This window comes from Sinohyriopsis cumingii, unplaced genomic scaffold (genome assembly GCF_028554795.1).
Source record: "Sinohyriopsis cumingii isolate HCF-2022 unplaced genomic scaffold, ASM2855479v2 utg000552l, whole genome shotgun sequence".
Lineage (NCBI taxonomy): Eukaryota > Metazoa > Mollusca > Bivalvia > Unionida > Unionidae > Sinohyriopsis > Sinohyriopsis cumingii.
Window position 1 is genome coordinate 394975 of NW_028315908.1, and position 25576 is coordinate 420550.

Sequence of the window (25576 nt, forward strand, 5' to 3'; positions counted from 1 at the left end):
AAGCTACCATGACAATGATACCTCCAAAGTTTCCATACAGGCCATGGAAAGATGTGGGATTCATTAGCCTCACAAGTTTTTAGGACATAGATAGTACCATACTGTGTACATCTTATCTTTTGAATCAAGATAACCGAAAAAAGGGATACTTTTTCAGGTTGCCCAGATTTTTTCCATATTACTTCATCATCCCAAAGGGTGGTTGGTTATCGAAGGCCACATTGGGTCATCATGTGACATTACTCAACACCACATAATTAGACATTGTGGATCAAGTACTTGGTCCTAATTGTAGTATAGTAAACAATAACAAGAGTTTAATTAATGATTACATAGCTCACCTTTATGATGCTTTCATTAGCTTAACATTGTAAACATTAATTATCATGAAAAATAAGGTTGGCCTAAAGTCATCATGACAATAAATTTTTAACTCTCTACATTTTGACTTGAAGCCTTTAAAACATAAAATTTAATCAGCACTGTACACTCAGTATTGTGCCGATGTACTGTTAAACCACATAATAACATTCCCACTGTACCACCTACATACATAAAAGCATACATACTGTGATGGGGTATAAAGAACATTAAAGAAAAGAAGGGACTAACACTCTATTGACAAAGTAAGACCATATCTTCCTTTTAACTGCTTTGTGTTGAACCATATCTGATATTCTTCAGCGATAACAAGATCTTCAAATTAGCTACTATGGTGAAGGAAGTGGATGTCAGTTTGGCATCATTAACTTCTGGGGAAAAACAGACACCATTAGAAGTCATTATGGTGAAAAACTCATGTCAATATGACCATTCATTCATGGAAAGTAGTGACAACAAGATTTTTTATGACATCTGTTGTGGCAGCCACGTTGGGTATAAGACTGGCACCATTTTCAGTTAGGACTAACTAGGTACCCTAACAAGTCTATCATTGCTGAAAACATCCTGCTGAATCTATAGAACATCTATTTGGGAGAAGTAGAGACAACATTCGTTAATGGAGGAACATTAATCAAGTTTTTAAAGATGGTCAACATGATGGCCAAATGTCAGATCAGTATCATATAAAGTTAGGACCAATGACACATTATAAAAAATCTTCTGGTGAAAATCCCATGTTGATATGACTTTATGTTTTGAAAGATAAAGACTCCAAAGATTATTTGCTGTCATATTGGTTATCACTTTTGATTTTTTAACACTCCTCCCGAGACCACGTGGAAAAGGACAGAGCCAAAATTAATACATCAAATGCACATGACAACCACAATGGCAAGTAATTTAAGTTTTCTGAGCTTGTACACAAAAGTTTATGAAAATATGTAAAACTATTGATGGCAAGTTATTTAAAATAAAACCGAAGTTTTTTGGGCCACATACATTTACAGTTTGTCTACCTACTGAATTCGGGGCCCCGAGTGGCCGAGTGGTCTAAAGCGCTCTTCGTTACGGATCACTGCCATCTCACCTCTGTCTGCGGCGGTTCGAGTCTAAGATTCAGCCAATGTGGGTATGTGAGAAAGCTTGCCAGTAGCTTCTCGAGGGTCGGTGGTTCTTTCCGGGGTTTTCCCTGGTTCTTCCTCCACCATTAATACTGGCCGCCATGTATAGCCTATCGTGTGCTGAAAAATGGCGTTAAACCCCACAACAACAACAACAACCTACTGAATTCAGAAAAGAAGATAAACATAAATTTGTGTCTTTCTTTTGTAAATATTCATAGGGATGAATTTTTGTCAGTACAGAGCCTGATGCTATTTTGTTTCTACCCCCATTTTCAGGCATAACATACTATCTCGAAAAAGCTCGGTTATCAAGATGTCTTAAAATGTTTAAAATGTCAAGATATCTCTCTGTTTGACTAATTTAAGTAGGTTAGCAATCAGTTTAAAATTAGCCCACTCAAAAAACTGTGTATATGTGTGATTTGGATTTTTAACATAGCTTTAACAATTTTTCAGTCATATCGCTACAATGTCTGCAGTGTGACAGTTTATAGGGATGTCTAGCACTGGGGCATCATACTGCAGACATGTAGCATGATGTCCTACCCAGTCACATTATCCTGACACCAGGCTGACCAGTCCTAAGACTAACCTCTTAATGCTGAGCACCAAGCGAGGAAGCTTTTAGTACCATTTTTGTAAGTCTTCTGTATGACTCAGCTGAGGATCGAACCCACGACCTCCCCCATCCGCAGCAGATGCTCTAACCACTAGGCCAACAAAGCGGTTTCCAAAAACAGATTAAGTTAAAGATGAAATCTTAACGACTCAGACAAAAATAGGGACAGATGTTTGTTGTTGTTGTTCTAGGGTTTAACTCCATTTTTCAGCACAAGATAGGATATACATGGTGGCCAGTATAACTGGTAGAGGAAGAACCCTGGAAAACCCAGGGAAGAACCACCGACCCACGAGAAGCTACTGGCAGGCTTTCCCACATGCCCACGTTAGCCAAGCCTTGGACTCGAACCCACACAGACAGAAGTGAGATGGCAGTGATCCGGAATGGTGAGCGCTTTAGACCACTCAGCCACTCGGGGTCCCGACAGATATTTGTCTTGTGAAATTTGTGTTGATTCTTCTCAAACTTTCACTGAACAAATAAATCCTAAATATTATTTTATAAAGTAAGCAAGTTTCTTGATTACAACAGCTGTTCTGTTTACAAGTGTCTGGAGTTTTTGGTACAAAAACGGAAAAGTTCTGAGTGCCAATTCAGGAATTATAAATTAACGACTAAGTCTGAAGATCAATAATCCATAATGAACTGTGTCTGTGAAACAAAGCTTTGTATTCACCAAGAATTTATTTCACTTTGTTGACAGCTATCTTTGATGACATTTGTGAATTCTCTTTTATTCCACACCCTTTATTTGATACAAAAAACATAATTTATGTGCTAATACAAAAGTAGGTATGCTTTGAATTTAGTGCAAAAAGACAACAAATACTTATGCAAGTTAGATATCAAAACATGGTTAGCATGTAAATAGCTGTTATGGTAGAATGACTAATTTCAATTTTGAACACAAGAGGCACATTCAGTTATGATGATTATAATTAAACTAAACGAAAAGATGGAAGAAAAACACAAATTTCATTTGACAAAACTTAGTTGGTATTTAATGATTATTAAAGTACTACATTCTGTAGACGTTAGTAACATTTTCGTTGATCAAAATTTTGTTGACTATTGCTATTTATAGTATACTAAGAATGTTGTTTGGAAAGAAAATTTAACAAAATACATGACTTCTTATTAAAAGCTGAGAATTTTATAATGTTGATTGAAACTTCCGGGTAGAGTCTACTGTGCTCAACAATAAAACAAGTGATATATTAAGGTTTAGGTTACCAATTTTGATCACAATTTTGTTCATTTTCAACAAATAGGGGCCAAGTTTTGAATATTTTCTATTGCAAAAGATAGGATCCAAACCTGACCATGCATTATAAGCTGGTTCATGAGTTATCATGGCACAAGTTTTCACATGATCTATTTATTTTCTCTTTATGCTCTCCATAAAGGTTAGAAAATAATAACTTGAAATGCCAAGATCACAATAATGCCTTCAAAAATGAACAGTATTAGTGTATTTTCAGGTACAAAAATTTTCAAATACAAGTTGAAACTCAAACTCCATAACTGAACTTTAACCCAAATTGCTCCAATTCAACATGATTTTAAATGTGCTGACAGAAGGGGATAAAAAGGATGTAAACCTACTGTGGGCCACTGTCAAATCATGGCATGCCATGAAAGTCTGAACATATTTTAAAATTTGTGAGCGACTAGTCAACTTAGGAAGAACTTGTACTGCAAGCTGTCATAATTACCACATCTTTGTCCGTGCAGCATTTATTCCTGGTGTCCTTGTTATGCTTACTGACTGGCTGAAATTCAAACTCATCAGCAAACCTTGAGGCTGACAAAATGGTGGACAATTCTTCATCCACACCAACTATGTCACTGGTCTGTAAAAAAAACAAATTCAATAAATATCTTACTTTAGAACCACTCCTATGCTTCTATTCATTGTCTTTTAAAATTTTTCTTTTCATTTATTATTTTTTTAAATGTGAGAATCCTGATTCTCTTAGCATATGTGCAGAAATGCTAAATATAATGGATATCAGTTTCTAACCAAAATATTGGAATAAAAACTGAATCCTTAACCTTAAGGATATCTTTGACTATAAGTGTGAGTATTCCTTAAATATTTTCTGTATATCCCATCCCCTTTTTATTTCTTCCACCTGCTACTTTTCAAAAAGAAATTATATCTGGCCAGTTTCTTGCTACAGTAGTAACCATATGTTTATGTATTCAACTCTGTATACCATTCTATCATGTACTTCCTTCTTTTAACATAGAATGTTCATATTTCAAAATTTTAGCCTGAAGACTTAAAGCTTTACTGAATTTTGCCACCTGCATTTGGTACACCTAAGTTTTTCTGAACATTTATGATAAATCTGTTATTTTTTAAATAGCCATCATCTCTTTGGCTGCATCTGTGCGAGTGTTTCATTATAGAAGATCAGCAATTTTGTGTCAGACTGGTTTCCCTATCTCATCTTCTCCCTGCAGGTTTAAGGATGCAGAATAGGTGTGATGCACCCTCTTCCATATTATTGAAACAGCCTCTTTTTTTACCTGGGAGATGTCCCATTATGGTGGTCACACCAAGAAAGTCTTTGACTTCTTACAAGAGTTAGGTTTACATTAAAAGTTTCCTTTCTACTGTATAGTCCTGGAGGTAGTGGTAGTTCTCCTAAGGTATTATGATGGGGCAACGTATTAGTAGAAGAAAAGATAAACAACATATACTGGTCAACTATTGCTGATTCTAAATTAGAAAATAATACAAATGTGATCAACTGACACAAGCGCATCTGAACCTTGCCAGGTCATCTTAGCATGCCTAAATAAATTTCATTTGTCTAATTCAACTGGTTTAGCATTATTATAATGGCAAGAAGCGTTTGGTGACAAAATAGATCCAAGTTCCAATAGTTAAAAAGTATCTAAAAAAAAAATGTGGACCAACAAATCTGATAAGCTCTTCTATATCTGAATACAAATGTCTGTAAAATTTAATTTTTCAAACAAAAGTGATTTTTGCTAAGTAATGCTAAAATGTTTTTGTCAAAAAGTTTCAACTTTAGAAAAAATTAAATTGTGTAAAGAAAATTATATATAATGTAAATCTATTCTGGTCATCTACATATGCAAGCCAAATTTCATTAGTCTGTGTTGAGTATTTTTTGTACAATCTTGTAAGAGATCGGCACATATAAAGAGCATGCAAAATATTTTTGCAACGAAATCCCATGTCCCTAACAAGAATTTCATTGTGTGAAATAGCTAACCAAGAAGATATTCTGATGGTCAAAGTTAAGCTGATCTGGGAATCCTGTGATTTCTCCTTTGTAGATAACCTGTCTAGCTGGCTGAGTCTCTTGAGGCAGTTTAAACAGGCGGTATGTGGCAGATACAAATCTGGCATCACCTATGGAGAAATAAATGTACTTTTCATCTAATGTTCATAGAATGAAGAAAATTAGCTGCTGAACAACAGTATTTTCAATAATAACGGAAGCTTATATGGGTCATATTTCACAGTATGGAGCAACTAACAGCGCACTATTTTACTCCAAATAGGATGCCAGCCCATCACAGGTTAACCTTCAGCAGATGCTGGTACCCATTTAGGTAAAACAGCCTTGATCAGAGGAAAAAACAGCATTGTGAAGGTGGGGCATGAACTAATACTTTTTAAAATCGAACCCACTGTGCCCATCAATAGGTCCAGACTTCTATACTAATAAATTGGCACGGATCAATATTAAATGCTGATACGATAACCAATAATCATCCTTAACAGCAATGGTTAAATAAATAGAAAATGCCAACAAATAAACTCAACTTATAAAATATCAACATCAATACACAGAATAACTAAACATAAACAGCTGTCTTCGTAATCAATCAGTCAATGACACATTTCAGGAAGCAAGCAAAATCAACTATACAGAGCTAGATGTTTTAGGATTTGTTATGCATCTCTTGGCACAACCAATGGTACAGTTTGTGTGCTGTTGTATCCTTGGTAATGGATTATTTGAGTGTAATATAGCTTAATTAGACAAACAACAACAATTTACAGATAAAGGTGTTTGAAATGCATTAAATGTATAATGTCAATATGCAAAATTGCATATGTGTTTTGTTCTGGGATGGCAGAAAGAACAAGTTTGATAGAGCAGAGGGATATGTCGAGGTCATTACACACAAACGTAATCAATAGCCACATCAAACAAACTATTTCCCCCAACCAAGAACATGTATGCGGTTTTATAATTTATGACAAACCTCTCTTTTATGCTTTCTAATTATTTTAGCTTTACCCAATACAATCAAGATGATGAAAGTGAGCTAAGGATGCCATACCCAATGCAATCATGATGATGAAAGTGAGCTAATGATGCCATACCCAATGCAATCATGATGATGAAAGTGAGCTAATGATGCCATACCCAATGCAATCATGATGATGAAAGTGAGCTAAGGATGCCATACCCAATGCAATCATGATGAAAGTGAGCTAATGATGCCATACCCAATGCAATCATGATGATGAAAGTGAGCTAAGGATACCATACCCAATGCAATCATGATGATGAAAGTGAGCTAAGGATGCCATACCCAATGCAATCATGATGATGAAAGTGAGCTAAGGATGCCATACCCAATGCAATCATGATGATGAAAGTGAGCTAAGGATGCCATACCCAATGCAATCATGATGATGAAAGTGAGCTAAGGATGCCATACCCAATGCAATCATGATGATGAAAGTGAGCTAAGGATGCCATACCCAATGCAATCATGATGATGAAAGTGAGCTAAGGACGCCATACCCAATGCAATCATGAGGTGAAGCTGCTAAAATTATTTGGTGTTTTCACATTTTGCACAATTTACTTTAAATAAAAAACATTTTCAAATGTCTTCCTAATATTGACATCATCTAATGTTTTTTGTCAAAGATCAATGATAATTCCAATAAGTGATGAGGAAACATAATCACTTCTACCTATTGCAGAATTACAGCTATGCTGCTTTAAATGACTTTTGCCTTCCATTCTCATCCTCGTTCCTACCATATACTTCAAAGAAGACTTTAATGAAAATAGGAAACATGGACAGATGGAATGACAGATGGATGGATGTCAAAATAATATATGTTCAGCATTTTTCCTGGCATATAAATAAAAAGATTTTTTTAAAATGATATTGTCATTAAAAAAGTTTCCTGAAAATTGTATCAATTGAAAAGTCTTGTAAGTTTTACTATTTTATGTCCTTTCGTTTTCTTCATTTTAAAATTCTGTTATCCATGTTTACTTTTTCTTTAACTGGTTTCACAGAGCACATTTTCAGTTACAAATGCAAGTTTTCTTTCATTATCAATACATATGCAACAGATGTTACCTTCCTTTAAACGCATGTACATGTTCTCATGATAAGAAATGTATTAGTGCATTTTTAATGCAGTTTTAACAATTTTTCAGTCATATCGCTATGATGTCTGCAGTGTGGCAGTTTTTGTGGCACTGGGACATCAAGCCGCAGACATGAAGGATCATGTCCTACTCAGTCACATGATCCTGACACCAGGCCGACCAGTCGTAACATTAATCTCTTAATGCTGAGTGACAATCAAGGCAGCTGCCAGTACCATTTGCGATGGACACTCTGACCAGTTGGGCCACTGAAGTGGTGTTTATAAGAAATGTCAAATTGAAAATAGATCCATTCAAATCTCATCACAATCTTTCAATTAAGAGATTATTCTATTTCCAAATTTTTCATGCATTTGTTGCTTATTATAAATAATTATTCTATTTCTAAAAGCAAAATGATCATTTTTCTCAATTTGTTAAGGAAAGCCATTTTCCCCACTATCTGAATCATATAGTTTGGTTTGTGATGGCTTAGGAAGGTGAAGGTCACTGAGTAAAGAATTAATAATGAACTTTCATTTTAGTTTCTTTCAGTGAATTATTGCATGTGAAATTTTTTTTTATAAGATGGAATTAAAAATGCTGTGGACAAGCATACAAGAATAATGCCCTCTTAAACCACATATACATAAATATAAAACCTGAGCTTATTAAACCAATGTTATTTCAATAAGGTGTCCCTCAATATAAGCCCTTCCATATAAAATGTCCCTCACCAAGTCCATCAACATACCAGGAGTCTTTTATTATAAAGCCCCTCAATATAACATGGTCAGTCATTATAAAGCCCTTCAGTAAATCATGGTCCCTAATTATAATGCCAATCTGTACAACATGGTCAATCATTATAAAGCCCCTCAGCACAACATGGTCCCTTGTTATAATGCCAATCTGTACAATATGGTCAATCATTATAAAGCCCTTCAGTACAACATGTTCCCTTGTTATAATGCCAATCAGTAAAATGTGGTAATTCATTATAAGGCCTCTCAGTACAACAAGGTCCCTGATTACAAACTTTAGTTTATGGTCCCTCATTATACTGCCAATCATTACAACATGGTATCACATTCTAAAGCCCATCAGGACTACATCGCCAGTCATAATGCATTGGCAAAGACACAAATCCTATTAAAATGGCTAAATTTAATTCCATCACCTCTCATTTCAAGTGATATTGGTTCTTAATAGGAACAAATTAAAATGCAGTTTCACGTAATTCAATATAATATTTTGTGGTTTTGTGTACAACAGACTCTATTATAATACAATCTTGGTTGTGAAATACCATTTTAGTCAATCAATGAAGATTGCAATACAATTTTATGGCTCCTATGAACATCACTATCATGAGAAAGTATTTATCAAAGAGCAACTTATGGCATAATATTGAACAGGCCCAGCTATGCAGAACTGCCTTATCATGTTAAAATAAGGACTCTTACCAAGCACCTGTTTGAAGTCCTCTCTTTCTATGGGAATCTGGGATGCTCTGACAAGTCTCGGACGGCTAAAACCAATCTCCTCAGCCAAACGATAAAGTTCTTTCCACCAAAGAGCACCAGATATACATTCTCCTGTAATGATTACAAAGTATTATACATTATGAGTGATTATCATTAAGTCCAATTACTGAACTACTTGACAAAATATCAAACACAAGATGAACAATTTCCACGTACTCTTCCATGGAAATGTCATTTAAGTTAAATTCTTCTTGCTTTGTGCATGCTCTCCTGAGAGCTCATCAAGAAACTGCTACAATCTCTGTCCGTTAATACAGACACAAGGACAGACAGAGCATCCTGAGCAGAAATAAGCTGAATTTACTACAATAAACTTGCCTCTAAATTGATAGTTGGGAATGGTTTCTATTCAACAACACTCAGACCCACAAAAGGATCAAAAGTAAATATGCACAGGATATAGCATATTTTAATAATGGGGGTGGGGTGAAAGTGGCTGGTACTTGTTCTTACAATATAACAATTTTGTAGATGTCATGATTGCACTACATGCTGTATTTAAAGACCCATAAAATAAAAACGTGTACACTGATACATTGCTAATGATCAACAAAGCTCAGATATTTGATAATTCAACTTTATTAGCGTAATATAGAACTGTCTTTGCCTGTGTATGTTTTATTTTAACCATTTTTGACAAAAATAATTTAAAACAGTTAATTCTGCCTTCATTGGTCATTAATGTATGCAGTATCTGACAGCTGTCTTTAATCGATTAATTAATTAGCTCAGTAAGAAAAGAGAGAAAAGTGAGCATAAACTATTACTGAAAATTAACAAAAGCATAATGGAATGATATATGTCCACTAATTACCATCCAGAAGTAAGCTCAACTGTCACTAATTTTTGGACAAAATTATACAAAATTACTAAATAAACATCAACTAAGTTTTCAGATACACAAACAATTTAGCCATGGAAATAATTCTGAATTATTGCAGACTTACACTGGTGCAGTTTAATCCTAGATAAATATGTCTGATCTCTCAGATATTATTTTTTTTGGGGGTGGTGGTGATGTAACATGAATTTTCCCACTCTTTACATCATTACCATACCAGTATATAGTGGCCTAAGTAAAATATTGTATACTAATGTGCTTCACTAACCAACTGACTTTGTGTTGATGGATGTGATGCTTCCATTTGATGCTGGGCACTCAGACAAAAATACAGTGTAAGAGATTGATAACTGCTAGGTGTCTGATTTGTTCGTATACCAGCTGCAGTATTTTTTTAACCATTCAAACCACTAACCTTAAGCATATTTTTATTCTCTTGTAATCTTAACTTTGGGTTCTTAAAGAGCTTAATTCATGAAATTAAATACATAAAAATATGCAAACTTTGAGAGAAGCAAATCCATAAATTTAAGCATTCACAATTTTTTGTTCTGGTTTTTTTTAATACACAAAACCTACAAGATTTATACTCATGAAAAATAAACAAAACTACGGTAATCTTAATTTGTACCATATCCAACAATAATAATTGACAGTGCCCTTATCTAAATCTTATATACCAGTTGGTTAATTACATGAGGTAATAGTTCTTCATAATAAGTGCACATCAATGATGTTACCATTTCATGTATATAAATGCTAACAGAGTTAGCTAATTTTTTCCATTTTGATAGCTCATTACATTGGTGTTGCATTCTCTCTTCAAGTAATGGTTGCATCATTTAAAACACATTTACAATCCATTATTAAGACTTACATGTGTTTAAACCACAAATTTAAGTGGTTATATCAGACACCAAAATATGAGGAGGTAAGTTCCAAGAAAATCTTGATATTCAACACGGATATTATAAACTACTTTATCCCAAGAAGTGAGCTGAAATTGAGAAATGTGGTTAATAAAATTTTTTCCAAATGACATTATGAAAGAAAGAAATGAAAGATGCAAGATGGATCATGCGATAAAAATTCAGGGTCATATCCCAAATTCAAACTGAAATATCATTAAAAAAGTTATCATGGATGTCATTTCTGTTTTTGTCAAACAGAGGCACTACCATCACTGTATTTCTTCTTAATTTATACTGCAAACAGCATGAATACAAATCTGTCATATCATCCACAAGCAGATCAGCTTTTACACTAAACTTCTCAAATTTTGCCTCTTATTCAGATTTAATATTCTCTTGCTTATGAAGTTTCAGACAATATCAAATGTTTCTGTCAGGGGTAGAGATAATGGAATTTAACAAAATGAAACCATTTTATATGTAAAAACAAGATGAGAAATTTCTCAAATTGGAGGAAATCCTCAAAATTTCCCCAAGAAACATCCTAAGATTCTTTGAAGAAAATTCAAGACTTTATGACAATTTTTTGTTATACTTGACGCCTGCTGACTGTCTTATTAAAAAATGATTGTTACCAATCAAGAAAGATATTAGAAAGTCTCAATGAGGAAGAAATTTTTAGCTAATTATTGATACTGGAGTCTTGTGCATCAAGTGTCAACAGAGCTGTGTCTATGCTGTCTGCAATGGGGGCATGTTGTATAGAAATCAAAATATTCAATACCATCTAAATTTTATCTCTTTTATTACCTGATCATGGGTCATTAAAATGTAACTTTGCCTCAATAAAAAAAATGAATAATGCGGATAAACATTTTAGATCCTGGTTTCCAATGAAAATTGTACACCAAAATAAAGTATAATCTAGTTAATGCAATGCAAAACTGTGCCTTTTATAAATATCAGGTTAATCCAACCATTGGATACAGTGTTGCACACTGAGTTTGAGATTTGCATGTTTCCCACAATTGTTTTTCCTATGTCCCCCAAATCTTGAGCCTGTGTGCTTTTCCTCAGGGAGAAAAGAAAAATACACCTATAATGTGTCTTAAGTAGATGTCCATCAATATCCATCATGGTGTCAGCATATATAAATGGTGGAAGGCAATTAAACTGTAACATGGCAACAAATAGCCATTTTAATGCTGTATCTGGCAATGAAAATATTAGGTTTGTGATAGTTGGCCAAGTTGTAATGTAAAGTCTCTGACATCTACAAGTAAAACATTTCTGAAGTTAAAGTCACAACTAAGCCTAGGAAAGTTTAATCTTTTCTGAGGAAGAATTAATGACAAAAAGACTACAATGTTGCAAGTACACAATTAATCATTTAAATTAATGATTTATAATTTTGAAAAGTAATTAAGAAAGCATGGATATTTATTTAATAAATGTTCTTAGATATTGAGTAAACCCTAAAATTAAATGAGCTAGGTCCAGAATGGAAAATTCCACGGTGCAGCTCATTTCAGATAAACCAGATATTCAAACATTTTAGTATTTCAAGAAGTTACTCAAGCACATGATAAAAAGTTTCTTGCAAATTTAAGTGTCCAAGGAAAATATGGCTAGGTTAAGGTGACAAAACAGTCAAAGGAAGTAAGATTGTCTCATTTATTTAGTCCCACTAGTGCATTATTCATTATGATTCTCCTTTGTCCCTTTAAAATATTATGCATCACCCAAACTAGGATGGTGGTTGACACATTGACTCCTGCCTTTGGGATCTTAGGTACAACATTGGGATAAATTAACCTAATTAATCAAATTTAAACTGACCACAACAAAATCTTTCTACTTATGACATCATACTGAAAGAAGGAGTAGCAATTCCAGCTCAACCTATTATACAGACTTTACTTGCCCAGCAATGATTGTTTGTTACCCAGGCTAGTTGGGTTAGGGAACTGTAGACCTCTGAGTGATGTATCAACCAAAATAATTACAAGTCAGATATATATGAAACGAGGCCGTACATGGTTTTCTAAATGAAATACATTTTTCTGAATATCAGCGTACAGGTGGACATTTCTTGCTCCTGTATTTATTTATAATCAAAGTAAATCCAATTGCAGTCAGAGTAAACCACGATCTGCTGTCATTTCATATGCAGGATGATTAAAATGTATGCCCTCTGTTTTAAATAACTTCAGCAGAAAAAGTATTGTAGTAATTTCCGATGCTTTATCATTGCTGCATACCCCAGAGGACTTCATGTTTGCGGGCACTCTCTGATACTTCTCTGTCAGCATATACATCACTGAAATACAGTTCTCCTCCAACCTGAAATGTGAAATAACAACTGAATAAATAAATAACTGAACATTAGCATACAAAAGCACTAATACATTCCAGTATGTAATTATTATCTGTTAAAGAGAATCATCAAGTTATGTTAATGTTGTTTGTCTTTGATAAATGTTTAAAATGTAAAATTACATGTCCTACGGCATTACACTACAATATACTAAATAAAAGTCATGACAACATTTATTCCACTGGCAACAATAGTTTTTTGTCACCTTGGTTCCATGAATCAATGACCTTTCCCTTTAACCTAAAATACGACGACAAGCTGTCTTGACAAATCGACCATGACCACTGGCTCTTATACAGGTATAATTAGCATTCCCTTAACTGATTTATTCTATTCCCCTCACTTGATTTGATAAAAAGAGTGAGTCTACTTTTAACTGACTGTCACAATGCAACATACACATCTCTAAGTCAAAGATCAAACCACAGCCATCACTTAATTTGGTTCTAACATAAACATTTGCTGGCATTGCTATGACAACCAACTGACACTTTTCACGTCTGAAAACAAGGCATATCACACTCATGATGACTACACTGAACTTAAATGATAAAACTGAAACACAATTTACTTGACAAGACTTGGTACATATTCTTAAAAGTACTGTCACCAGTATGCACTACTACCACTTAATCGACTGATATTTCAACCTACATTTGTATACAGTTTACAGAAAAATAGAAAATTTAATAAAATATATAACTTTTAATTAAAAGAATGAATTTCTTGATGTCAGTTCAAATTTCTAGGCACAAACCACTGTTTTTTGATCATAAAATGAGCAATGTATCGATGTTAATTTACCCAGTTTGACTGCAGTCTAATTTGCATTCTGCAAATAGGGGCCTATCTTTATATAAAAATTGGAATCCACAGATGCCCCTGCATAATAAATAGGTTTACAAGTTATTTCGGCACACTAAAAAGAGGAAGTGGTGTTTAGTTAAATGCATTTCAATGAAAATCGCATACTGGTATGGCCATTTCTTTAAGAATAATAGTAATGACACAATTTTCAAGTTGGCCATCATCGTAGCCATACTGGTGTCAAACTGGCACCATTTCTTGGACAAATTATAGTGGAACCCTGATATAACACAATGACTGAGGTCCATACAATGATATTATTATGTACCATATCGTGTCATGAGGGGGGAATAAAAGTGAGCACAATAAATATAATGTACTTCATTGATGCAGCTATCAATTTGTTCCATATTCAACAAGAAATACTTGAACAATTGTTATATATGTACATGTAATATTTATTTTTATGTACACAAAATTTGCAACACAAGCATATTTTTTTTTGTGCTCGTGTACTCACCAGTCAAATCTTATCCATAATAATAATTCCATCAAAACTGCATAAAGAAGAATAATTACTAATAATAAAAACATCTGCTAGGTCCACTCGTATTCATTTAATTTCATGCCAACATATTCACACATATTTCTGAAACGTGTGTATTTTTCAAAACATTCATATATCCCATTACTTCTTGTAAATATTCCCTAATTAACACTTTTGACCCATACTTGTTTGAACGACTACAGAAGGAATAATTGTTATGGAACAACATGGTCATTTTTTAGGAAATGAAGAATAGCATTCACTGGTCAACTGACTCCATGACGATTGATAACACTAAAAAACAAAATGCACATGTTGGCAGCTTTCTTGATATTATTTTTTGTCTTATTTTATAAATCATTTTAACAAATTTAACTTTGAGATTAACACTGATGATTAGCAATTTCTGAAATTAATTGATTTATAAATTCAGATGAGAATCTTTTCTTTTCTTGGAGCGAAACTTGTAAACAGAATGCACTGAAGAAAAATGGAAAAGGCTTACTGGCTTTTATTGTTCACAGTTCAACAATAATAAGATTAACACTAATTAGCTTTTTAATGAGCTGACTTCTTCCAAAACTAAACAAAGATGAATGCGGAGTGATCAACTACTGACACATTTGAAATGAATAGTCACAAATTATGGAGATTTTGAACATCTTTCATTTAATTTAGCACAAAACTTTGCAATTCTTCAAGGAACTGGTGAAATTATTGTCAAATCTCATGGGCCATGCTATGACCAAATTCATACACAATCTCTTCCTCAAAATGATAATTATCTTTTACACATTAGTTTTCATACTTTGAAAAAATATATATATTTTCACACACAAAAAAATACAGGAACTTTTGGGAACCATGCTACAATCATGTTATATCCAAATTTGTGTTATAACAAAACAAGCTGTAGTGGGGTTACACTGGATTTACAACATAAGAAGTCTTGCTACGAAAAGTTCATGTTGATATGACCATCCAAGCATTGAAAACAAAATTGGCACCATTTCAGTTTGAACCAAACAGACATTATAAAAAGCCTTTTTGTGAAAACCCCCATGTTGATATGCCCATCTATTCTGGAGAATGAGCAATAACAAGATTTTTAAAATGGTCACAATGGTGCCATATTGTTTGTCAGATCTGTATCACCTTCATTTATGAGCAACTAGACAAAATAAGATTTTTCATGAAAACCTCATGGTGATACAAACATCTGTTTAGGTGAAGCAACAATAAACATATTTTTTCAAGCTGGAGACTGCAAATTGGCAATATTGGATGTTAGAATGGCATCATTTTCATATAAGACCAACTAGACATAATAAAAACGTAATCAGGTGAAAAACCTGTCACTATCACTTTCCATTCTAGAGTAGTTTCAACAGCATGATTTGCAAGATGGCTGCCTTGGTGGTCATAATGGATTTCAGACTGGACTAATTTTCATTTAGGACCAAAAAGGTGTTGAGATGAATGAATGTGTAACATTTCATGGCAATCCTCCATATAGTTTAGGTGTAGATGTGATAAAAAAATTGTCCTAATGGATGACAGAGAATGAACAACAGGCCATCCCATAAGCATTTCTTGTCTATGACCAGTACAGCTAAGAAATATACATACCTTTAGCACTTTATAAGCTTCTGATATCACACTCTTCTTATCTGGGGAAAGATTGACAACACAGTTTGAACTGGAAAACAATTAAACCAATAATAAATGCACATCCTGACATATCTGTTATTAAGATGACAGTTACCAAAAGAGTTTCCTTTAATTACACTCATGTTCTACCTGGCTGGCTTACTTGACTGGATTAATATTATCAAATTAATGGTGTGAATTTGGATAAATATTAAATATCGATACATTTCTGGATATGGATCACCACAACTATAAAAAAGGTGATATTTAACAAGATGCCATAATACAGGAAATTATTAAATTATTTTGTATTTGCTGATCTTAAATAGTTTAAACAAGCATGTTAGCTTGAGTGGCACTTTCCATTAGTAAGACTGATAATGTGTTAGAATGTGTTAGAATGTGTTAGAATTACTGTGTACAATTAGAACTAATTGTTTTATTGCCCTTGATTAATACTACACTGAATATCTTCATTGAATTGCTGTGTACAACTGTAACATATTTTCCATTAGCAGGACCAATAATCATTTTATAAATATCATATAAATAACTTGAATTTGTATTATTCCTTGGGATTTTGTTTTCTTTAATTTCACTGTCATGAAGCTGATGAGCAGCCTGAGAAGGTAGCTGCCATGTGGCTGGTTGAGGTGTCACCTGATCAAATAAAGGCCTTTAGTTAAAAAAAAGCCTCTGAAGCAAAAGCAAGAGAATGTCATCTCAGATCTCCATCAAACTGCTTGAATATTTAGGAAACTGTTGCATCAAGGTCATGCTAATGGTGATCTCTTTTGCTGAAATGCACAACAAATTAAACTGGACCTGGATCAGTTCCTCATTGACTGAGCAGATGCTCTAACATGTCCTAATCCCATGAAAAAAATACTGTAAATCTCTTCTTTGAACAAGAAGAACAAGTGAGGTATCACGCTTCTGATTGGCTGAGTTTATTTCAGGTCAGGAATCACTTCAGCATCCTGATGGGGTCCTGTAGATGTACCTGGGACAGAGAGTCCAAAGACAAGCAATTACTAGATAACAGGCTGATCCCTCATGAGCAGAAGCCTGTTCTTGGCAACGAGAGTAGAAACTCTCAAGACATAAATTTAACCCATGTGAACTGCATAAGGTTCAGGTTGACCAACAAAGCCCATATTGTAACCAATCCTGCATGCTGTAAGATGACTAAGAAACTGATCCTGTTCAAGAACTCATTATGAAGGCTCAAAGGGTGTCTCTGTCAACCAACCAAGAACCTTCAGATGATTCAATCCTACAAAGTGCCAAAGACTGGTCAAGACAAGTCAAAATTCACAAGATGGGCATAGATTTAATTTTCCTGGCCTATATCCTACCTTAAATGAGGACAAAACTTATCTGAGAACCTGGAACAGAAGTCACTGTTTGTGATGGGAGCTAACTTTGTCTTTATAAAGAACACAGGATGAGGACAGCTTTTACAGTGCTAAGGCTTTAAAAGGAAGATAACTCTCAATTTCGCCTCATATATTTCTGATGTGATGGGCCAGCCTGACTGAGCAATTCTGTTCCCACCTATCAAGTGAGATATTTCTTCCTAAGGAACTATTTGATATGAACCAAGCATGCATATTAAACATCTCTGGCTTAGGAAAGAAACCTGTATTCATGGCTGATTCTGCAAGCACAGAGATGTTAAGACTGTCCTAGGAATTTCCACCACTATGTTGAGGCAGTACAGACCCTGAAATTTGTAAATGTACTAAATCTGTTATGTTCTCACTTCATTTGCATTGTTTGTTTGCATTATGTTTGAATTCCATTCACATTGCCATTTCACCTGTCATCACTTTTTATTCATGGTTCTTAGAAATGCATTCAGACTTTGTTAATTGATTTAATACATTTCATTCATCCTTTTTAGAAATGCATTCAGCTTTTGATTATTGCTTTCATTCATCATTTCCTTTTGAATTTACTTGTTTGGAATAAAATGAGAATACATTAATTTTATAGAACTCAGGTTTCCATGACTATTACTTTAAATGGATAGAATCTTTTATCATGTCTTATTTAATGTGTGCTTTAATGAAATTGTAAATACAAAATGTGCAAAATACACCAGTGAATTTGTAAGAATTTAAAATGTAAGTGCCTCTGTAATAAGAGCAAAATTATAGTTGATGGGTACTTTTCAGCAATTTTTATTTGTTATATCATTTGGTTCAAATGAACATCTATACAAGTACAGCCACCAGTGAGGATGTCACTGCAGTAAACAGAATTGTTGTTATGTCTACCTCAACCAGAACAATATCATGGATTGTAAGGGATAAAAAAAAATTGTCAACATAAGGACCTGGATTATCATACAAAAAAGATTTAAACAAAGGAAATTTAACAGCAGCTTGAAAATAATCCTATTTTAAAATTTGTTCATGAAATGCGTTTTATTTTATTACCTTTTATCATTTATTGTTCTGCACTGGCATCTGTGCTCTCCATTTTCTTCAAAAAGGATTCATCATTTCATTTGGATTCATTCTGCATTTCATCTGACAGGAAAGAATGAGAATGTCCAATGCAGGCATCTACTGCTGCAACTCCAGAAGGCATTACTCATGGCTTTCCTCTCTAGATGACTTTATCCATGAACTCTCATCTCCAGAAGGTATTAGTCATGGCCTTTATTTCCAGAGTGGCATTACCCATGGCACTTCATCTCTAGAAGGCATCAGCCATATTCTTCATCATCAGAAGGCATTACCCATGGCCTTCATCTTCAAAAATATTACACATGGCCTTCATCTCCAGAAGGTACTACAATTGGCCTTCATCTCTAAATGACATTACCCATGGTCTTCATCTTTAGATGACATTACACATGGCCTTCATCTCATAAGGCATTACCCATGGTCTTCATCTCCACAAGGCATTAGCCATGGCCTTCATCTTGAGAGTGGCATTACCCATGGCCTTCATCTCTAGAAGGCATTATCCTTGGCCTTCATATCTAGAAGGCATTATCCTTGGCCTTCATATCTAGAAGGCACTATCCATGGCCTTCATCTCCTGAAGGCATTATACAGGCATTCATCTCCAGAAGGCATTACCCATGGCCTTCATCTCAAGAAGACATTAGCCATGGGATTCATCTCCAGAGTGGCATTACCCATGACCTTCATCTCCAGAAGGCATTATCCATGGCCTTCATCTCCAGAAGGCATTACCCATGGCTATCATATCTAGATAGCACTATCCTTGGCCTTCATCTCTAGAAGGCATTACCCATGGCTATCATATCTAGATAGTACTATCCTTGGCCTTCATCTCTAGAAGGCATTACCCATGGCTATCATATCTAGATAGCACTATCCTTGGCCTTCATCTCTAGAAGGCATTACCCATGGTTATCATATCTAGATAGCACTATCCTTGGCCTTCATATCTAGAAGGCATTACCCATGGCCTTCTTCTCCACAAGGCATTAGTCATGGCCTTCATCTCCAGAGTGGCATTACCCATGGCCTTCATCTATAGAAAGCATTAGCCATGGCCTTCATCTCAAGAAGGCATTAGCCATGGGATTCATCTCCAGAGTGGCATTACCCATGACCTTCATCTCCAGAAGGCATTACCCATGGCCTTCATCTCCACAAGGCATTACCCATGGCCTTATCACTAGAAGGCATTACCCATGGCCTTCATCTTTAGAAGGAATTATCCATGGCCTGCATCTCTAGAAGGCATAATCCTTGGCCTCATTCTCTAGAAGGCATTACCCATGGCCTTCATCTCCAAAAGGCATTAGCCATGGCCTTCATCTCAAGAAGGCATCAGCCATGGCCTTCATCACCAGAGTGGCATTATCCATGGTCTTCATCTCTAGGAGGCATTACCCATGGCCTTCATCTCTAGAAGACACTATCATTGGCCTTCATCTCCTGAAGGCATTATCCATGGCCTTAATGTCCAGAAGAAGAAGCAAAACATTACTAACTAGCATGCCTCTACTGCAACTGCATCTGGTAACTACCCAATATCATGTGTCATTTGATCCTCCCAATTTCATCAATACTATTTAGTATTATTATCATTTTTGGAAAATATATAAATTACAAAAATTATAAATTTAGATAGTGACATATTATATTCACCTTTAACATTATGTATTCCATCATTAAAACTGGTGGAGTTTTGGGATAAAATGGTAAAAGATGGGCACCATAAGTAGTCATCCTGGCATCCATGCAGATTTTGCTGTCAAGTGGTTGATCCTTCAGTGACATATCCACCATTAACGAAGATGTGCTCCCATTTGCATTGGTGGTACCTCAAATAGTCCAAAACAATAATCAACAGGTCTGGAACATAAAATTTAAGCCTAAGCCACTGCTGAGGACAGCAGAAAGGTTTGGATTTTGTAAACTATCAGCACAAGCCTGAGTACTCATGGCTGAATTTAGAAGACCCAGGAGGCAAGAAGATCCTTCAGCTAAAATATGATGCTTCAAGAAGAGGGTGGACACCAAAGAAGTGATCCACAAGTGTTGTTCTTGAGGAAGAAAACTCAAATCCAAAGAACAATTTGGACCCAATGTCCTGAAAAACAAAGAGCTGGAACTGAATGAGATAGGATTTATCTTTGTTAACAATGACCACAAGGCAGAGCATAGTGGAACAAGGATTCTGTGTCTTTCTACAAAGGTATGCTCACCCTGTCCTTTGGGCCTGTAAAGTCTCCCTCTGAATGGAACTGAGGAGCAATCTTGGGGCATCCATGCAGCACTAGGTGCCCAAAGGTGTTCAATGAGATGGTTACAATTTTGAGAAGGCCTGGAGGAAGATTCATACGGCATTGTATTATGAAGGAACATTGGTGTTCTTCTCATGATGAAAAGAATACCTTCGATAAGAACTATGGTTTGTTGGGGCATGATACTGTCTCCCTTTTTATGGCTGAAGGTGAAGACTTTCTCCAATCCAATATTAGGAAAAGGGCAACACTGATGTGGTGTATAATTTTCTGCAAGAATGGTGTCATGAAGAAAAGCTGGGTCAAAACCAGATGTTCTCTTCATATATTATGCACTGTGTTGCTCAGCTGGCACAAGGTTTGCCCCTGCGATGGCCTGTTTTTGTCTCCTCCATCTGGCCATGAAATAAGAGGCACAAAATATGCTGAGGCTGGTCAAATTTAGCCATGGCGACCACGTTAGCATTGGGGTCAGACTCTTCAAAGCTGAAAACTAGCTGATGCATTTTGGAAAGGTAATCCTTTCTGAAAAGAAACGAATTAACAGAAAAATCCTACTAAATAGTCCTTCAAGGCAGAGATGTGGAAACGAGCACCTGGTACATTTTCACACCTATGATTTTGTTCTTGCTCAGATCATAATTTGCAAATATGGGAGCACCTATAATTTTAATAAAAATCTCATACAGGAAATTGACAAATCTAGAGTAACAAAATTTAGAAGGTTATGCATTATAAACAGTACTTGCAAAAACCTGCACATATGACATAACAAACTATCAACCAGAAATAGCTTGAAAATGCCTTTACAATTTCACATAAATGACATGGTAATGCAAATTTTTAAATGTATAACAAAAAACATACACAATGATATCCTGTGAATTCTCCGGGATGCCAGCCTCTGTCAGTTTCTCTATATAACCTTGAACAAACTTCACATTGGGGGTGATGTAACCAAATTTCTCTGTGTGGTAGTCGATGTAATCTCTGGCAACTTTCAACTGAAACAGTGTATAGTTAGTACATAATGAATTCTATTTCAAAAATAACATTGGAGATATTGACTAAAGGTTTGCAATGAACAGTTACTAATCTAAATTTTGAACAGCCTTCTTTCCTGCTGTCATGTATACAGCAAGTATGTTTGTAACACTAGCTCTATCAGAAAGCAAATGTTCCAGGAATACCCCACCCACAACAGCATCTGTGTTGTTTTGGTGTTTTCATGCACAAAAACACAAGTAGATTATTTAGTGCCAGGGCAACTGGTGTCAATTGCCTTGTGTTACGTGTTTAGGCGCGAATAAACAGTAACACAGAAAGAATGAAAACAAGCTTTCTAATATTTAACCAATAATTTATTTTCCTGGAAAATTCTGTAAAAATGAAAAAAAAAGAACTTATGGTTTCAAGACTCAAATCCAAAAATAATCTAAGAATAATCCATGAATTAAATTGCCAAAGTCCTAGTAATAAATGTTCTAATAATTTCAAATTCGAATCCTGATGTAAAATCTAAGATAGATGACAATGACGTATGCTGTAGTCAGTACTGTGCTTATCTACAGTTCCTTGTAGAAATACAAATAATGGCATTCTGGTGTTGGAAATCCAAATTAAACTTGTAAACAATGTCTTTCCAAAATCTGTGTGAGCACTCTTCAAATATTTCCAGAGAATAAAGAATTAATCCTTTTGAAATCCAACTGATCTGAAGAATTATATAGCTCAAAACTGGCTACAACAAATTAACTTGACATCAGTATGAAAAGCCCAAAACTGAGAAATCTCTCTCAAAACAAAGATTATATTGTATCATAAGACACAATTTTGAAATTCCCCCAAGTTGCGAAATCAGAGGGGGGTCACATGATCATGTTTATATCACATACACAAAATATGGCCTTGATTAGACCAATGATTTTATTCCCAGAATAAAAATAAAAAAAGTGTTTACTTCTTAACCCACATAGTCCCATCATGACCCTGACAACAACCAATCATTTTAAAATAAAATAAAACTTTGTTTACTAATTTTGAATCCAGGTCAGAATTTAGATCAACACCTGGTGTTTATAAACAAACAGTCAAGGTCAAACAATTTTCTGAAAAAGTATCATCTCTAGTGAAACAATTTACATTATAATATTAGAAAAAATTTATAACTGACAAACAATTAAATTAAAAATAAACATGATTAAATCAGATAACGTTACACTTGCCCAGAGACACACCATAGTAGCTGACCCAATTCTAGGTTCTGAATCCATACCATTCAGTCACAAGTCCAGCACATTAATCATGAAATCACAGGGGGAGTCACAATCTCTTGTCACAATACAAATGCTTGCCAAGTTTCAAGAAATAAGTTTAACGGGTTTCGATGATGTTAACTGGGCAAGTGTCGGACGGATGGACACTATTTGTAAGAAAATGGGGATAAATCTTAACATTTTGATCAGAGAGACTCCATTTCTTTTTTCAGGACACAATACCAAAGCATACCAAGTTTCATGAAGATATCTCAAACAGTTTGGGTCATATTAGGTAAACAAAAGTGTAAGGGACAAAGTGACTCCAGTATATACCAAAAAAACAACTTGATGGGGGGGGGGGGAATAGATGGAGAAGAGGGATAATTGCTTTATGTTCATCCCCACTGGATCAAAGAACCGTCCACCTTGCATACACTTGTATATGTACGCTTGTACATGGACAGGTATTAATCACTATTTTGATCTGCAAGAATGGCAGTTATGCCACCATTTCAGTTGTTAAGAATAATCATTAGAACAAACAAAATATACTCTGGTCTGCTGGCACATCATGTTATGGCAGATCAGGATCTTTATTGTTTGCAGTTGGACTGAACTTATAACCATGGTAACTCATTAAGTTATTATTTAATTAGGTTTCATACACAGATGAACTATCATTTTAAATCCGGTTTGGTCAGACATAATATTTAGACATAAATTTCAAGACTGTTAAAAGAAAGTGTTTGATCAGATTCAAACTAACACACTGTAAAATTTACATTCAAATAATGTTTCAAAATCCTAAAATCTAAAAATCTGGGACATTAAGTTTTGAGATGACTTATTTTTATTTTGATATATTTGTGTATGATTCAGAAGTAAAATTTTACAGTCGGAAAGGTTTAGTATTCACTTATATAAACAATTAGTGGTCTTCCCATTGCGTACTGTTCAATAGTGCCTCCAAAACACTTATGTACTGCAACTTTGCCCTTAAGGTTAATGGAAGAACTATCTTGTACAATTAATCAAATCTGACAATTCTTAATTCAAAGAAAAAGATAAATTTACCTGTTCATCTGTCATGTCAATGCCAGTTACAAAGCCATTCTGGCCAACCAACTTGCTCAAGGCAAAACAGTCACGCCCACTTCCACTGCCAAGGTCAAGGACATGCATGCCCTCCAGCTTCTCTGGAATCACCAGTCCACACCCATAATATCTACATTAATAAATCATAGTAATTAACATTCATCAAGTAATATTCACTATTTCATATGCATACATTTATAGAGAAAAATATGGTTAATGTCAAGAGGTACCTCTACCAATGTTGTAAATTATAAGGTATTTAGTTTTTCAGAATCAAAATGGAAGGTATGTGTTCTCAACAATGACATGAATATCAAATAGTAAGAATATTACCTTTAAATCTCTGTCGAACTATGATATTATTTTAAATCTTGGTTTATTCATATATGGAACAAATTACTTTTTAAACATCATACATAATTTTGTTCTTAACATTAAAGGAAGTTTTCAATAGTCATATACAGTCAAACTTGTTCAAACGATCACCTTTACTCAGCAGTCACCTGTTCATAACAACCATTCTAATTTCCCCTCCAGCAAATTTGCTTTATAAATGTCTTGTACTTAAGAGTCACCTGCCTTTAGTGGTCATCGGCCAGGTGTTCCCTACCTAAACAATGCTTTCTCCCAAGCAAACTGAATTTTTTTTTCACAAGGAAGGCATTGATTGGAGAAGAGAGTATCATGTGAATTGATGTGCAAATATTTCTTATCTTTCTTGTACTCCATGCTCGAGTTACATCCCTTTTCATTAAGGTCAGGGGTCATTCAATGTTCAAAAATGTGTCTGTAAAGGCACTGAGAAAGTTTCAGTTTATGGGTGACAATGGATAGCCATATATAGCTTCTTTTGATTTTCTGTTTATCAAAGATTTCTCACATAAGCCAACTGTCTTTTGATCATAGCAAGCTGAGCAAATGTCTAACCCAGATATTGTTTTTATATCATGAACAAACTAATACCATTGGATATATTTAAACTAGTGATAATTTCACTAATAGGATGGATTAAAGCGAGCAAAATAAAGTAATCTTCTGTGGAACATAAATTTGGGAGAGAACAACATTTACCTGCAACTATAATTTTGTTGTACAGTATACATATAATAATAATAATAATAATAATAATAACGATAATGATATTCAATACATGTTATTTGTTCCAAAACCAATTTTGAAAGGTGAACCTGTTTGCAGTGTCATCTGATCACAATGGCCAGTTTTGCCTTTTCCCACGAACGACCACTAGTTACTGTTTCGACTGTGTGTGCCAATACTTGTACACAAG

General features: G+C 34.7%; 1 protein-coding gene across 3 annotated transcripts in view; it reads right to left on the minus strand.

The window, feature by feature from the left end:
* LOC149773802 (arsenite methyltransferase-like) overlaps positions 1-25576 on the minus strand; it is a 248677-nt gene that overhangs the window by 214043 nt on the left and 9058 nt on the right. For all 3 annotated transcript variants that reach the window (XM_089945988.1, XM_089945987.1, XM_089945989.1), the window contains exons 3-9: positions 24268-24418; positions 21803-21939; positions 16177-16246; positions 13078-13159; positions 8984-9115; positions 5382-5521; positions 3846-3983 (exon numbers count right to left, since the gene is read on the minus strand). In XM_089945988.1, the coding sequence (XP_089802114.1) occupies positions 3846-3983; positions 5382-5521; positions 8984-9115; positions 13078-13159; positions 16177-16246; positions 21803-21939; positions 24268-24418 (850 nt within the window). The remainder of the gene's footprint in view (positions 1-3845; positions 3984-5381; positions 5522-8983; positions 9116-13077; positions 13160-16176; positions 16247-21802; positions 21940-24267; positions 24419-25576) is intronic.